General features: G+C 41.4%; 1 protein-coding gene across 17 annotated transcripts in view; it reads right to left on the bottom strand.

The window, feature by feature from the left end:
• Positions 1–9: 9 nt before the first annotated feature.
• Positions 10–14812, bottom strand: part of Tpm3 (tropomyosin 3) — a 31122-nt gene continuing 16319 nt past the window's right edge. For 5 of the 17 annotated variants that reach the window (XM_020166255.2, XM_020166262.2, XM_020166266.2 and 2 more), the window contains 6 exons: positions 14510–14627; positions 14328–14398; positions 13620–13695; positions 12239–12301; positions 11563–11632; positions 10–1456 (listed from right to left, as the gene is read on the bottom strand). In XM_020166255.2, the coding sequence (XP_020021844.1) occupies positions 1374–1456; positions 11563–11632; positions 12239–12301; positions 13620–13695; positions 14328–14398; positions 14510–14627 (481 nt within the window). In that variant the 3' untranslated portion in view covers positions 10–1373. Of the gene's footprint in view, positions 1457–1493; positions 2749–8201; positions 9677–10511; positions 10595–11562; positions 11633–12238; positions 12302–12996; positions 13073–13619; positions 13696–14327; positions 14399–14509; positions 14628–14812 lie in introns of those variants that run through there. The other 12 variants (XM_020166253.2, XM_020166258.2, XM_020166254.2 and 9 more) reach the window with 9 other exon arrangements.

Genomic DNA, 14812 nt, shown 5'->3' with positions numbered 1-14812 from the left:
ATATGAGGGTTGGCGGGACTGGTTCTTTATTTCAAAAAGACACTTGTCAATATTCAGTATCAAAACAGTTGCACTATTGGTTTCTTTCTCCCAACTGGCCCCAAAGTGACCACAATAAAGGAGAATACATTTTAGCCAATAAGCTGCAGGATGTACACCTAACAGACCTCACAGAAACCTCACCTAAAAGTGGGAATTGGGTGGGGAAAGAAACTTCAAAAGATCAGCACACTACCAGCCCTCAGACTGTAGAGGTCTCACAGTCAGACAAGGTGGCCAGGCCTCCCCAACCCCATAGATGCAAAGTTTCAAAATAATATAAAAGTTTTGTACATAAGCTATTCAAGATTTCTCCAGCATGGATACAAAGCACAAGATGGCACTTTTAGAGACAGCAGCTTCAGACCCAGAAATGGGTGAGAGATGAATTTCATATGGTTAAATCAGTGGCAAAAACATAATTTTCGTTCTTCCTTCAAGGAGGCAAGACAGCAATTAAGTGGTCACCTCAAAACTAGGGGGCACATGATCCTTTGCGTGACCAGTTGTGAAGGGGGTAGAGATAAAACAAAAATCTGGTCTCAGGGCTGAGGATGTGGCTCAATGATAGAGCACTTGCCTAAAAGGCAGGAGGCCCTAGGTTTAATCCCCAGCACTGAAAAAAAGAAAGAAAGAAAGAAAGGCAAGGGGGTTGGTCCTCAGAGGTCTTACCATCCTAATTTGGTCACTTCTGATGAAAAAAAGTAAAAAATAAAAGTCCAGAAGATAACTTAAAGCTGAAAACCTGAACAGCACGGTATTTGTTTATTTTTTGGCTAACACCTCCTAGAATCACCTTTTCGGTTTGGCTGATACTTTGTACAGAGCAATGAGGTTTCCCGTGGTGGAGTCTTTTGCTAGGCTCTGTTTGGCTCGTGGTAAGGCAGGCCCATACCTGTTTTCCTCCTCTGGAGGGCAATATGCCTTAGGCTGAAAAGTTACCTTTCAAAAGTGAGAAAGGAATTAGATTGCTGCTTCAGAGCTGTGGAAAAATTTGGAATGTTTTACAAATGGTTGCTGTAACAACAAAAAAAAGTAATTACAAAATGTGTACATCACAACATGCTTTTAAAGACACTTTGCATTGTGCTCACATTCCCTTAAATGTTCCCAAAAGTGCTCAGCCTCTAGCCCAACTGGAATCTCTGGGAAGAGGCAGGAACAGTTTTGGTGAAAAAAAGACATGAGGGACAGGGTAGAGGGGGTGGCAAAAGGAGAAAGCAGCCTTCCAGTTAAAGATCAACCCTCAGTTTCAAGGTCAGCTTCAGACAGGCTGGCCTCAGGCGGAGTTGGGGTCAGAGGGAGGAGCAGCAGCAGGGTGGGACTGGGGAGCTCTACATCTCATTCAGGTCAAGCAGAGTCTGGTCCAGCATTCTTTGTGTACAGAGGTGCTCCTCTTTGGTGCATTTCAGTTTATCTAATGGGGGTAAAGGAGAGAAGTTACAAAAAGTAAATTTCAAGCTCTGCCCACTCTCTGAGACTTGCTCCTATTGCAGGGAAGCTGCACACTAATAAAGCAGCTGCCTTCGCAAACAGAAGTGAGCTGTTGCATCACTGGATTCTGTATGGCCTCTGGCTTGCATACTAAAGCTACAGAGTTGCTGTACTTCCTGGGCAGGGAGTTGAGGACCTTATCAACCATTTCCTCTCCCTTCCACAACCAATAAGGCTTTTAGCTTTCAGTCACTAAAGCAGCAGGCCTGAAGAATCAGCCATCCACTCTTCTAGGCTTTGCCCATAGGACAGTATCTACTTGTAAGTAGGTTCTCTAGAGTGTGATCATTGCAAACAAGGATGGGCATATTTCTACCTCTACAAGACACCAATCTCAACTAAAGAGTACAGGAAGATCCTCATACAACATATATTTTCTCCAAAAAGTAGAGGTGAAGGAACAATTGTTAGAATAAACAAGAGTCCTCAGTGCTAAGCCAAAGATTCTAGAGAAAAAGCCAAGCATACTATCAAACACATACTTGTAAGCAAAACCTTAATTGAGATTTTTGCAGAGCCATTAGCCAGAAATAGACTGTGAGAGAATTACTTGCGATTAAACATAAAACCAGGAAAAAAGAAGCAAGAAGGAAAGTACCAAGAAGAAAACCAGTGGTGGAATATCAAGGAACATCTCATTTGCTTAGCAAACTAACCACTGACTGCTCAAAGCAGGTGATGGCAACACAGACCCATACTCCTATCCCACACCCTCTTTCCCTTCCCTTTTTTCACCCATTCAGGGCCCAACCCTGGGCCTGCAGATGAAGCAGTTACAACATCTTGTCAAGTCAGTCTTTTTATTGTTAGAAAACATCCATGCAAGGGAACATAACCTACAGTCAGTGTACGAGTGAAAAGGCAGCAGTTAAGGGTGGAAAACAGAAAATTCTCTTAAGTTTCTCACTATTATCTCTTAAGCCTTTTCCTTCATCTCTTGTAAGTGCAGTTATCTAACTGCTCCAACTTTACTGTGCTGCTAGGAAATCAACAGTATTCTAACTGCCCCAATTAAAAAGCAACTTGCTTAGGGCAAAATAACAACTTTTAAAAAGACAATCAGCTTTTTGTTGGGGTCCAGGTCAGTGGTGTGAGCAGTAAGCTCGGTTTACTGGGCATCAGTGAGCCCTGCCCATCAGTCACACAGATCATGCAGCGTTAGCTTCAGCTCATTAGAAAGCAGGCGGTTTCGCTCAAGTTGGCTGTAGAGACGCTCTGCAGTAGCAACAGATAGGAGGGAAAACAAGAAGAGAGGAGAAAGAGGAGGAGAAAGAGAAAAAAAAGGAAAGTTAGTAGAGCACCAGAAGTAAATAAGTCAACTAGCTGGTATACATAGCATGCATCTATCTGTAAGGCAGAATGGATGCAAGGAGGACTCAGAGGGCAACAAGAGTCAGTCAGGCGGTAGAAAGACCAACACAGGAATAAAATAAGAATCTCAGACTGACAAGTTGGTAGGACCACATTTTGAGGGAGAAAAAAAACATCCCTTCACAGTATTTATTCCTTGGGTTGAAAAACTGAAACAAGTGAAAGAGGGCAAAGAGAGGATATAGTTGGCTTAGAAGAAATGGATTCATAATAATCAGGGTTTGAAAAGAACCGAAGTAGATAGCTGAACATGTTTCTGTAAAAGCACTCAACACAGCATTATGCACAATAGATTGAAATAAATATCCCTACCCATTCACACCTACATTTTCAAATGCTTCTTTGTGTAGATACTGTGTGATAGACTAAACCATCTATATCCTATCCTATCCACTCTATACCCAATTTTCCCTTCATTTCTAAAAAGAACTTCAAACTGGTTAGTGTCTACTGTGTGCTCAGTCAAGGGAAGATCAATTACTGCTAAAGTCAATTAAGATCACTGTCTTTTGTTTGTTCAGACTCCCTTGCAGCTAGGGGTGGTAATATGAACTAGCTCTGGCTAATGGGATAGTCTTTTTGGGGGGCTCCTAGGAAAATTTTTAGCTTTCCCTCTTGCCTTGAACATGGATATGATATCTAGAGCTATGTATTTCAACCTTAAGAAAAAAGGCCAAGATAAAGAAATCCCAGTTATAGTCACTCATGGCTAAAGATGTTAGATGGTAAAAATCTCATATTTTTTTTATTACAAAGCTACTATTCAACGCTTTCTTAAAACCCAAAGCATTCCTGATAGAAGTAGTTGGGTGTTCAAGTTCACTGTGTTTTTACTTGGAGAACACAAAAGGGAAGCAAGATACAAGAAATTCTTTCTTTATTTATTTGTTTATTTATGACAGGGTCTTGTATGTATGTAGCCCAAGCTAGGCTCAAACTTAAACCATCTGAGTGTTACCACATCTGGCTTCAGATCTCTTAACAGCACAGAGGTAACAAGTTTGGGGACAGGAAGCCTAAACTCATTAAAGGTCAATTCCTAGCGTTAGCCTCTAAAGTTCACAAGTAACTTACTTAACAGCCTGTTTCAAAATAATCTCAGGATGTCAAAAGACACTTTTCTGTCCCCAAATCAATGGCATCTGTGGACAATTCTCCTGCACCTTGACTTCTGGGTTGAGGTTTACCCTAGTTCAACCAGGAAGCTGGGGCAGGGGGGTAGGGGGAGTGGGCACACAACACTCCCAATAGTACTCGCCATTTTATGCATACTATTAAGACAGAGAGAATGTACGTACGTATATAACAGCTTGTGAGACAATGACCAAATATAATAGTTGTAGTTTAGAGCAGAAATTTAGGCAAACTTTTTTTTCTTTTCTGTGTTTTATTTTTTTTTTTTGAGGTGACTGGGATTTGAACTCAGGGCTTCATGCTTGCAAAGCAGGCACTCCACCACTTGAACCATATCTCCAGTCTTTTTTTCTTTTCTTAAAGTGGTTGGGACGAACCATGGGCCTCAAACATGCTAGGCAAGCTCTCAACCCTGAGCTATGCCACTCACTGTAGGGCTTCCCATTAAACCAGTGGATTATTGTTTGTTTTTAAAGACATAGGGTATTGTTCTTTTGCTTTGAATACCCCTGAACTACCAAGCTCAAGCAGTCTTGCCTTAGCTCTCAAGTAGCTAGGACTATAGGTGTGTACACATGGCTAAAGCAACGGCTCTTTCTTTTTTGGTAGTACTGGGATAAACTTAAGGGCGTTCCCACTTGCTAGGCAGGCACACTACTACTTCAGCCATACCTCCATTCATTCATTCATTCATTCATTTATTTATTGGTGATACTAAATTTTGAGCTCAGGCCTTTGCACTTGTCAGGCAGGCACTTTATTGCTTGAGCCATGCCTCCAGCCCTAGGTGGTTCTTAATAGCGCCAATACTGTCCCTTGCCTCCCCTAAGTAAGAAAATGAGAATGTATGCAGGTGAGTTTGATTGTCACAATGAGCAGAAGACTCTATAAATATTGGCTAGAGTAAAACGATATGCAGGATCTTTTTTGCATCCAAGAATTATCAAAGGATGAAAGTTCACCATTGAGAAACAATATCTGCCTATAAACTCCAAGAGGTCTGGGGTTGGACCTGTCTTAATCCTGTGGCATCCTTTTTTTGTCCTTTTTCTTTTTTTGAGTAGGTCTCGCTATATATAGCCCAGGCTAGTCTTGAATGCACCATCATCCTGCCTCAGTCTCCCAAGTGCCAACCACACCTGGTTCCCTGGGACATTCCTGACAAATAGTAGACATCCAAAGTCATGAACTTTCACCTTTCAAACTGTAATGCTATATAACATATAAATCCCATCTATATCCAAGTTACGTGTAATTGCCACTCCTGTCTTGGGAAAGAAGAGTATTTTCAGAATCTTGTCCTTAAAACAGTCTAGTCAATGATGGTTTTGTTCCATTTAGGTAAGAAATATCAGTAGGAGCATTTTATTACCTGATTAAATAAATCCCTGAACACAGTTTCCTAAAAATTGCACAACGTCAGAAAGACAGATGTTTCTCATCTTGAACTTAGCTTCTAACTCTCTTTAATGACTAAAACTTCAAGACCAGATACTAGCTCATTAAAGCTCTTGGTTCTGTAACAGCAAAGCAAAACAAGACAAAGTACAGAACCCACTGGGTCTGATGTTCTCTTTAGCCATGCCCAACTAATTAAAAGAATAATCTCATGGAGCCAGAAAGTATTTGAGAAGTGAAGGGAAAAAACTGCACCTGGGCTAAAGCTGTCCAGTTTTACCCATCAGGTAACATGGGTCCAGCCACATTTTGTTCCTCATTCCCGTAATTGTTAACCAGGAAGGGAAGAATGAGCTCTCACTTATCAGCCTGGAGCTCTTAGAGGGAATAATGTTAAGGAGTGAAGTGTTTTGTTCTGATGATTGACCCTATCCCTACAGGCTCGAGTAACAGGATGGCTCCTTCGAGGCTACAGAGCATTAATAGGAGGAATAAATTCAACACTACACAGTATTTCACATTTCACTCTACTACCCTGGCTTTTTTTTTTTTAACAAGAGGTGTGCCCATAGGGTAAAGTAGGAATGATCAGAGACATCACTTCCCTTTTTTCCCATTTTCCTTTTGTTCTTTCCTACTTCAAAGTCTTTCTCCACATCAAAGCCAACTGCTGCCCCCAATAGTAAACAAGACCTGAGCTATTCAATACAGTTGCCACCAGCCACATGTGACTAATTAAATTTAGATGAACTAAAAAGTAAAATTAGCATTTTAGCTCCTCAGTAAATTCCACTGGATAGTAACACTGTAAAACGTCATCCTTACTGCCTTTTTTCTTTTGCCCCTTATATATGGTTCATCCCCTTGCTCAAAATGTACCCTCAAGTTACAACAGTATCAATGAATGTCCCACCTTAGTTTTTCAGATGTGTGCTTTTCTCCCTTCTTCTGACTCCTCAAATCAGAACATGACCTCCCTAAATCTTTAATACTACCACTTTCCCAGTCTTAAAACCAGTCACCTGACTCTTCCTCCTCACATTTGCTGGCCACTCAAAATGCCACTTTCGGTACAGCACCAGTGGCTCACTCCTGTAAATCCTAGCTACTCAGGAGGCAGAGCTCAAGAGGCTCAAAGTTCAAAGCCAGCCAGTGAGATCTGATCTCAAAAATATCCAACACAAAAAAGGGCTGGCAGAGTGGCTGCAATGGTAGAACACCTGCCTAGCAAGTATGAAGCCAGGAGCTCAAAACCCAGTAATTTAAAAAGATGCCATCTTCAGTGCTGTCTTCCTATTACGACTACTTTAGTTCAGACCTAATTCTGGAAAACTACAACGACCTAACCTCAACCTATTCCCCAAAGTACAGCATATTCACTACTGGAATGTATGTAGTGTTATGGTACATATGTTGTATACAGTAGTGTTTATGTATTCAAGCACTATACTTGAACTTTAATGAAAACCTCACAATTTGAATACAAGAGTAGATTTGAAGAACAATAATGTAGACAGCATACAAACATGGCAAACACCATAAAAATGCCATGCAACTGACGAAACATGGGGATCATCATTTTAGTCCATCACTTTTAATGGGTTAAAATACTCTTTAAGAAAAAAAAAAAAAAGACAAGGTCTCACTACTATAGTCTAGGCTGGCCTCAAACTTGTGATCCTCCTGCATTAGCTGAGTGCGGGGATCATAGGTGTAGTATGCCACTATGCCTGGTTCCAATACATTCTTAACTTTGCCACCAGATTAATTCTTTTTATGTGATAGATACTCACATGCTAACATATGCCTGTTCACAAACTCCTGTGGCATCACCATCACCTACCAAATAAAATTTAAACTGCCCAGACTGATTTTAGAAAACATTTCTACCCTCTTTTCTAAATCTACTTCTGTAGCTATTGTGTCCTTCCCACCCGTCTATGCCTTTTTGTATTTTGTTTCTTTTTAACCAGAATACTCAACTATTCCTCAAATGAATTTGGTTCATTAAAAATCCAATCTTAGCCAGGCACTCACGCCTATAATCCTAGCTACTCAGGAGGCAGAGGATCAGGAGGATCACGATTCAAAGTCAGCCTGGACAAATAGTTCATGAGACCCTACCTCAAAAAAACCCATCACACACACACACAGGGCCTGGTGGAATGGGTCAAGGTGTAGGCCCTGAGTTCAACCCCTAGCGAAACACACACACACACACACACACACACACAAACAAATCCAATTTTAAACTGAGTGCCAGTGACTCATGCTTATAATCCTAGCTACTTGGGAGGATGAGATCAGGAGAATTGACGTTCCAGGCCAGACTTGGCAAAAGTTTGTGAGACCCCACCTCACTGGAAAAAAGCAGGGCATGGTGTATGTGCCTGTCATCCCAGTAATGTCAGAAAACATAAAAATAGAGGAGTATTGTGGTTCAGGTCACCTGGGGCAAAAATTGAGACCCCATCTTCAAAATAACCAGAGTAAAAAGCTGGAGGTGTAGCTCAAGTGGTAGAGTGCCTGCCTAGACAGTAGTAAGCCCAGAATTCAAATACCACTACCCCCTAAAAAAAAATCCTATCTTAAGCCAGGCCTGGTGGTACATGCTTGTAATCCCACAACTCAGGAGACTCAGAAAACTGAGCTAGTATCATTAGTTCAAGGCGAGGCTGGACTACATAATGAGAGCCTGTCTCAAGAAAATACCCCCCACATCCACCAAAGCCCACCCTTTTGGAATCTAAAGAAAACGAAGAGGCAAGTTTTAACATGTTTATTAAGTATCTACTACGTGCCTTCTTCTATGAATCTTTCCTAATTATACCCACTGGAATTAATCTCTTTCCCCTGAACTGCAACACACAGAGTCTAGCTTTATGGATGTTCTTTTTTTTTTTTTTTTCTATTAGATTCCAAGAGCCGGAGAGAAAGGACAGTACCTCCATTTTTATCTGTCCCCACGTGACCCTCCATCTAGAAAATACCAGCGTCAGATGAATAAATCTGTATCTTAATCTCAAAGGCATGTAGCAGGAAGAAATGGTATCGGTAGAAAGAAACCTAATTTGATATGACTTAAAATTTTAAATTAGGAAATCTTCTCTATCTCACCATTTTTTTCCCAGTACTGAGGATCGGGCACTGAGCAACAATCCACAGCACTGGCTGGCTATTAAACAAAAAGCAAGTGTCAAATGCATACTCTGCTAAGAAAATCAAGTATTACCTGTATAGCACTTAAGTGATTAGATTAGTGCAAATGGCAGCTACACTATCCAGACTGAACTACTTCTGCTATGTACATTGGAATAGAAGCTTCTGAAATATTGCTGTTTAATTCTATGATATTAACTAGGAACAATTTTACCAGTAGAAATTGATGTATGTATAAGTCATTACTCTGATGTGTACATTATTCGAAATACAGATGACTGCTTATTTTAGTTTTTCCGATTAATAATTTAACACTTAAATTCAACTTGAACATGCTAACAGGCAAATGGTACCAGGACCCAAATACCTAAGTAAGGTTTAAAGAAAATGCAGAACTGTTGGGAACTCAATCCATTATGCATTTTTCTGTGACTTGGGATGATAGAATTACTCATCTTGGGCAGTAATATACACAGGTTCACTGGCTTTTCTGAGGGTGCACTGTTTCAACCAGTAAATAGGTAATAGTAATGGTAAATAGGTATTGAATATGTATTGGAGTCCTAAGGAGGACTAGAGGAAACAATGAACACACCCCAGGCAGATGACTAAAGAACATGGAAGTAAAAGATTTAGGTGGTCTCTTTCAGCTCAAGGATTAACACTAGAATTCCTACCATGAGGAGCCTCTACTAGTCCACCACTGACGGACTCCAATCAGCTGGGTTTAATTATCAAGAAAAGAGACACACACAAAAGTGGCTTTGATTACACATAAGTCAGAGGAGGAGGAGCCAAAAATGGCTGTTCCCTGCATCGCACCCCCAGGCTCCTTCTTACGGACAGCAGCAGCTTTGTCAATGACACAAATGTAGGGTGGCATGAGGTTTCTAGCAGTTTAACATTTTAATTTGGGGTGGGGATTAAAGAGAATACATAAATCGTTTTGTGCCCTCCCCCATCCTAATGTCTTGGGGACCAGCCAGGCTGACCCACTTGGAATCCAGAGTGAGAGTGGGGCGTTGGGTTCCCCGAGGAAAGAGGGAAGATCCAGAACAGAGCAGAAACAGCGATAGTTTATCTGTATGAAAAAGTAAGGACACGCTAAGTGAGAAGGACTAGCATCAATCTAAATAGCAATTTGGGAGAAAGGAAAAGGGAAAAAAGACGTGGCAGCAGGAATGATAGAAGAGAGCCAGACACTACAGGGTTAGTGGGAAGGAGAGGCCAATTAGCATCAAGGATCAGGGATCCACAGCAAACCAGGTAACATCCTCAACAACTTCTTTTGGTGCTGTTCTACTACTTGGCTTGCTTCTGGGACTCAGCTTGATTCTTAGATGAATTGATCTTTCTCATCTGGGATGTTTCTCTGAAATTTTTTTTTTTTTTTAAGTTGGGACAAATCAAATATATCCAGGAGCTTAGAATTTCCACATGTGTTAGGGCCCAAGACACTTGTTCTCTGGGCCCTTTTGTCCTTATTGTATGATTTTCCCTTTAGCAGCATCCTTTTTGAGAAACATAATGAAAAAAATCACAGGATAAAGAAGAGACTAAGAGCCGAATGTAATGGCACATGCCTGTACCAGCCTTCAGGAGGCTGAGGCAGGAGATCAGGTTCAAGAGTTTAAGGCCAGCCTGGACTCCATAATGAGACAATTTTTAAAAACTAAAAACTAAAAGAGAAGAGACTATAAGAATATAAACTATAAAAATTAAATGTAGATCAAGGTTCTACCATTAATCCAAGATTAAATGAATTCCCAGCTTTTGCCAAACAAGTAATCAGCACCAAAGTTTTAAAAGGGTGAAGATTCTAGTTTCCAGAGGACAAAACCAAAGCACACTATGCATAGCCTGTACCCCCATCCACCCACAAGCCAGGATCCCAGCCCCACTCTGCTGTCAGATAGTTACATAGAGGTCATGTCATTGAGGGCGTGGTCCAGCTCCTCGCTAATGGCTTTGTACTTCAGTTTCTGGGCATAGAGCTCATCTGGACAGGCACAGGAACCACAAGGAGGAACAGGGGACAGAGTGACAGGTATTAGAAGCAAATGAAGAGAGGGAATCATTAGAAATTAGGAAAAGTGTGGACCGTGGGTCCAACACCAGAAAACATCTATTCTGGCAGCCATGACTAGCCTTTTTTTTTTTTTTTTTTAAAGAAACACTGTCCCCTAGAACCAATTCACTTCTTTATGCCTCTAAGTCAATTATAGCAAGAGTTGAGATCCTGGGCACAGTCCTGTTACAAACGGCACGCAAGTGGATACTATTCCCACCCAGCTAACCCAATTCCTACCAGTGGTAATACGTAATTTAACAAAAGTAAAAAAAGAGAGAAAGTAGGTATCTGTAGTGACACTTCTTTGCCTGCCTAAGTGTGACCACTATTCATGATCCCTTTGCTCTACAGGTGGTTTCCCCAAACTTCTTCAGAAAACATCTTACTTCTGAGAGTGTATCAAATGAATACATCTCAGAGTTCTCAAAGAGATACTGTCCTTCATCAAGGTGGATGCAGTTGCCAAGGTGCAAGGACAGGAAGTATGTAGAGAGCCCTTGACATTTGTTAGCTCTGAGACATGGTCATTCCACAGCTTCATGTCTTGGAGAAGTACCCCACAACTTGAGTGGAATAGGTTTACCAAAAGTGACCATGGGGTGACAGGTGTCAAGATGCAAAACTACTACACCGGAAGTACAAGCAGTCATTATCAGTCTTTTAAAGGGAGGGAGTATTCCAGAAATACTAGGTAATCTTAATAAAGGAAAAGATTAAATAAAAATCTATTTCTAGGGCTTGACCCACTTTGCCTAGCTATATAGCATAGGATGTGGTACATCATAGGCCAAGGCACTACCAATTCCTTATGGTGTACAAGAAAAAAGGTTTGTGGTTAATAGGTGAGGTCCTCCCTCTATATTTCTCTATTTTAATCCCTCTCCCAGGCTCCATACCTTCCAAATCATCAATTGTCTTTTCCAGTTTGGCTACTGATCTCTCAGCAAATTCAGCACGGGTCTCTGCCTGGAGGAAATATGAAACAAATCAGAGATAACAAAATAAATAGAAGGATTTAATTTTTGGGGAGAGTTGGGGTGGGGTGGCGGCAATACAGGAGCTTGAACTCAGGGCCCTGTACTTGCTAGGCAGGTACATTATTACTTGAGCCATGTACCCAGCCCTTTTTGCTTTAGGTTATTTTTCTTTTTTTTTTAGGTTATTTTTCAAATAGGGTCTTATGTTTATGGCCAAGCTGGCCACCACTGGCTGGTGGAGTGCCTCCAGTGGTAGAGCACCTGCCTAGCAAGCATGAAGCCCTGAGTTCAAACCCCAGTACCACCAAAAAAAAAAAAAAAAAAAAAAAAAACCAAGCTGGCCACCACACCCAGTTTTTAGTGATTGATAATGGAGTCTCTGGACCTTTTCGCCAGGGCTGGCCTGGAATCACAACCCTCCCAATCTCCTCCCCAATTTCCTCCTGGGATTACAAGTGTGAACCACTGCACCTAGCTAACATTTCTTTTTCTTATGCTCTCTATTTCTGTACCTCTCAGAACCAAAGCAAGCTGGTCTAAGTCCATATTAATTCCTAAATGTTTTGGGTCTTTCTCTACAATCCCCTCAGCTCACCTCCTTGAGTTTATCAGTAAGAATCTTTATCTCTTCCTCATACTTGTCTTCTTTTTGAGAGTACTGTTAAAAAAAGTAGAATAAAAATGTCAGAGTAGAAATTAGTCCCACAGACAATACCCACCCCCTCCCTGCATTTACTCTTACATGGAACATCCTCCATATTAATGTGCTGAATGGTCCAAGAATAAAAGCAAGTCCCAATTCTGGACAATAGGTCCTTAAAATCCATCTATTTCTTTAGAGCCATGATACCCTCAGAGCAGATGCCCCTGGACCTTTAATTTTAAAATAGAACTAAGTTTTGATCTTATTCATATAAACTCAAAGAAGGGTTTTTCCTTTCTCTGGCTTAATAATTAGGAATAGTGCCATCCCAAGTCCACATGACTGAAACATTCCTCATGACAGTAAAGAGAAGTCATCTGTCTTGACTGCCCATTGGGTCTCAGAGCAGATGCTATCTGTTGCCCTCATCTGTTTGCTAGAAAGTTTTGTAGGGCCCCTGACAACTTCCTTTTAGCACAGCCGGAGTAGTACATGACACTCCAGGCACCAGAGACCATGGAAGTTATTTTAAACTAAGTAATCAAAGTACACAGGAATTAGCATTAAACCCAGCATCTGGATGGATGGTAGGTGGTGAGAAAGTTGACATTTCTCACTTAATTATAAGGAATGGGTATCTCCAGTTATTCATCAAGGGCAGAGCTGGGCCCAGGCCCCAAAGCCTGTCATCTTCACAAGCCAGCCCCTACCTTCTCCGCCTGAGCCTCAAGAGATTTGAGGTTGTTCGTGACATTCTTCAGCTCCTCCTCCAGCTCAGAACACTTACTGTGAATATTTTAAATACCAAAGGAGAGGAAAGGGGAAGAGGAAGAGAATAAAAAAAAGGAGAGAGACACACAGAAATGAATTGAACCTATATGTAGAGAGAGTTGAGAGGCATTTTGGGGAAAAGAAGTTCCTAAGTAACCTGAGCAAGCATCAACCCTCCTCCCTCTACCATAGAACATGTCAGCAGAGGGACTCTCCTGGGCTTGGAATGTTTTGATACTAATAAAGAACACTTAAGAGAAATCAATACCAAGAGCAAGTTATAACTAATTCTTGGGGTGGAGATGGGAACAGTATGCCCAACCCAAATGATCCCTCAAATCACCCAAGGGAAGGAGAGGGCCTGAGGGGAGGCAGTAAAGCAACTAGGGAAAAAGAGATGAAAGATGCCAAGTAAGTGGGAAAGAATGGAGCATTCCATGAAGAGATGAGAAAGCACTCAACAAGTCAACCGGTGGAGGGGAGGCAACTGCAAAACAAAAACAAAAACAAAAACAAAACCACACCATACATGTAAACTCTCTGTGGGCTTAATTGTTAGTACCTTTTCTTCAGCAGCACTCAGACACTTCAGGTTCTGGTCCATCAGTCTAATCTGCTCATCCATCTCTCGGCAACGGCTGTTAGTGATAGTCACGGGAATGGCACAAGCCAGGTTGTTGGGAGGGGAAAAAGGTCAAAAAGGAACGCAGCGAGAAAATGAGCAGCAAAATGGGAGGGAAAAAAAAATTTAAAAATGGGAAGGAAACACCACGATCATGACGTATCATGTATGGAAGAGGGGAATGCAAGAAAAACACAAATATATATGCATCAGCACTGACTTTGTTATACAAGGCCAATGAGGTAGCAGTGGGGGTGCACTTAATATTTGCCTTTGCCCTAAAATTCCCCAGCAGATTGACAAAGTGATAAAGCAGAGACCAGTTTTCAAGTCTCAAGAAGAAAGAGGCTCCAGGTGGAAAGATCCAGTAGGGTCTGCCAATAAACTGTTCACCATCTATTAGTCTTTGTATTTCCTTAATTTGTAAGCCTTCCAAGGAAACAAGCAAGCCTCATTTGTTACCTATCACTAGTCAAAAGAGTAAGCCCAATGCCATTCCTATAGTCCAAAAAAGCACTATAGATGACTTCTACTCCGTAGGCCTTGTTTAACAAGGTTGAAGGAATGCTAGTTTATTCATATTAGCGCCCATGCCAAAGGTGAAGGGACAAAAGGGTATGGACAAGATTTAGGGAGCAAGATACTCACGATTCTGCCAGCTCAGCTCGTTCCTCTGTGCGTTCCAAGTCTCCTTCAATAATCACCAACTTACGAGCCACCTACAGGAAAAGACCCAGGTACAGTTTAGAGAAGCAAAGGAACCATCTCCCTTATGATTCTTTGCAGAAGCCTGGTATTATTGAAGAGAAAGAAAAAAGAAGGTGACTTACCTCTTCATACTTTCTGTCTGCCTCTTCTGCAATGTGCTTAGCTTCTTTGAGTTGTATTTCTTGAAGTTCCATCTTTTCTTCATCTTTTAGGGCCCGGTTTTCAATAACCTTCATACCTCTGCCAGAAACAGGATGAAAGCAACAGTGACACTTTGAGGAGTCCGTCACCAGTTCCATTCCAAGGGACTCAAAAATTGCACCTTTTTTTTTTTGCGGTATTGGGACTTGAACTCAGGGCCTTCACCTTGAGCCCTATTTTTGTGAAGTTTTTCGATATAGGGTCTCACAGAACTATTTGTTTGG

Source organism: Castor canadensis, chromosome 11 (assembly GCF_047511655.1).
Source record: "Castor canadensis chromosome 11, mCasCan1.hap1v2, whole genome shotgun sequence".
Classification (NCBI taxonomy): domain Eukaryota; kingdom Metazoa; phylum Chordata; class Mammalia; order Rodentia; family Castoridae; genus Castor; species Castor canadensis.
The sequence above is the reverse complement of the archived record's forward strand: the minus strand, read 5'-3'. Positions and strand labels throughout refer to the sequence as shown.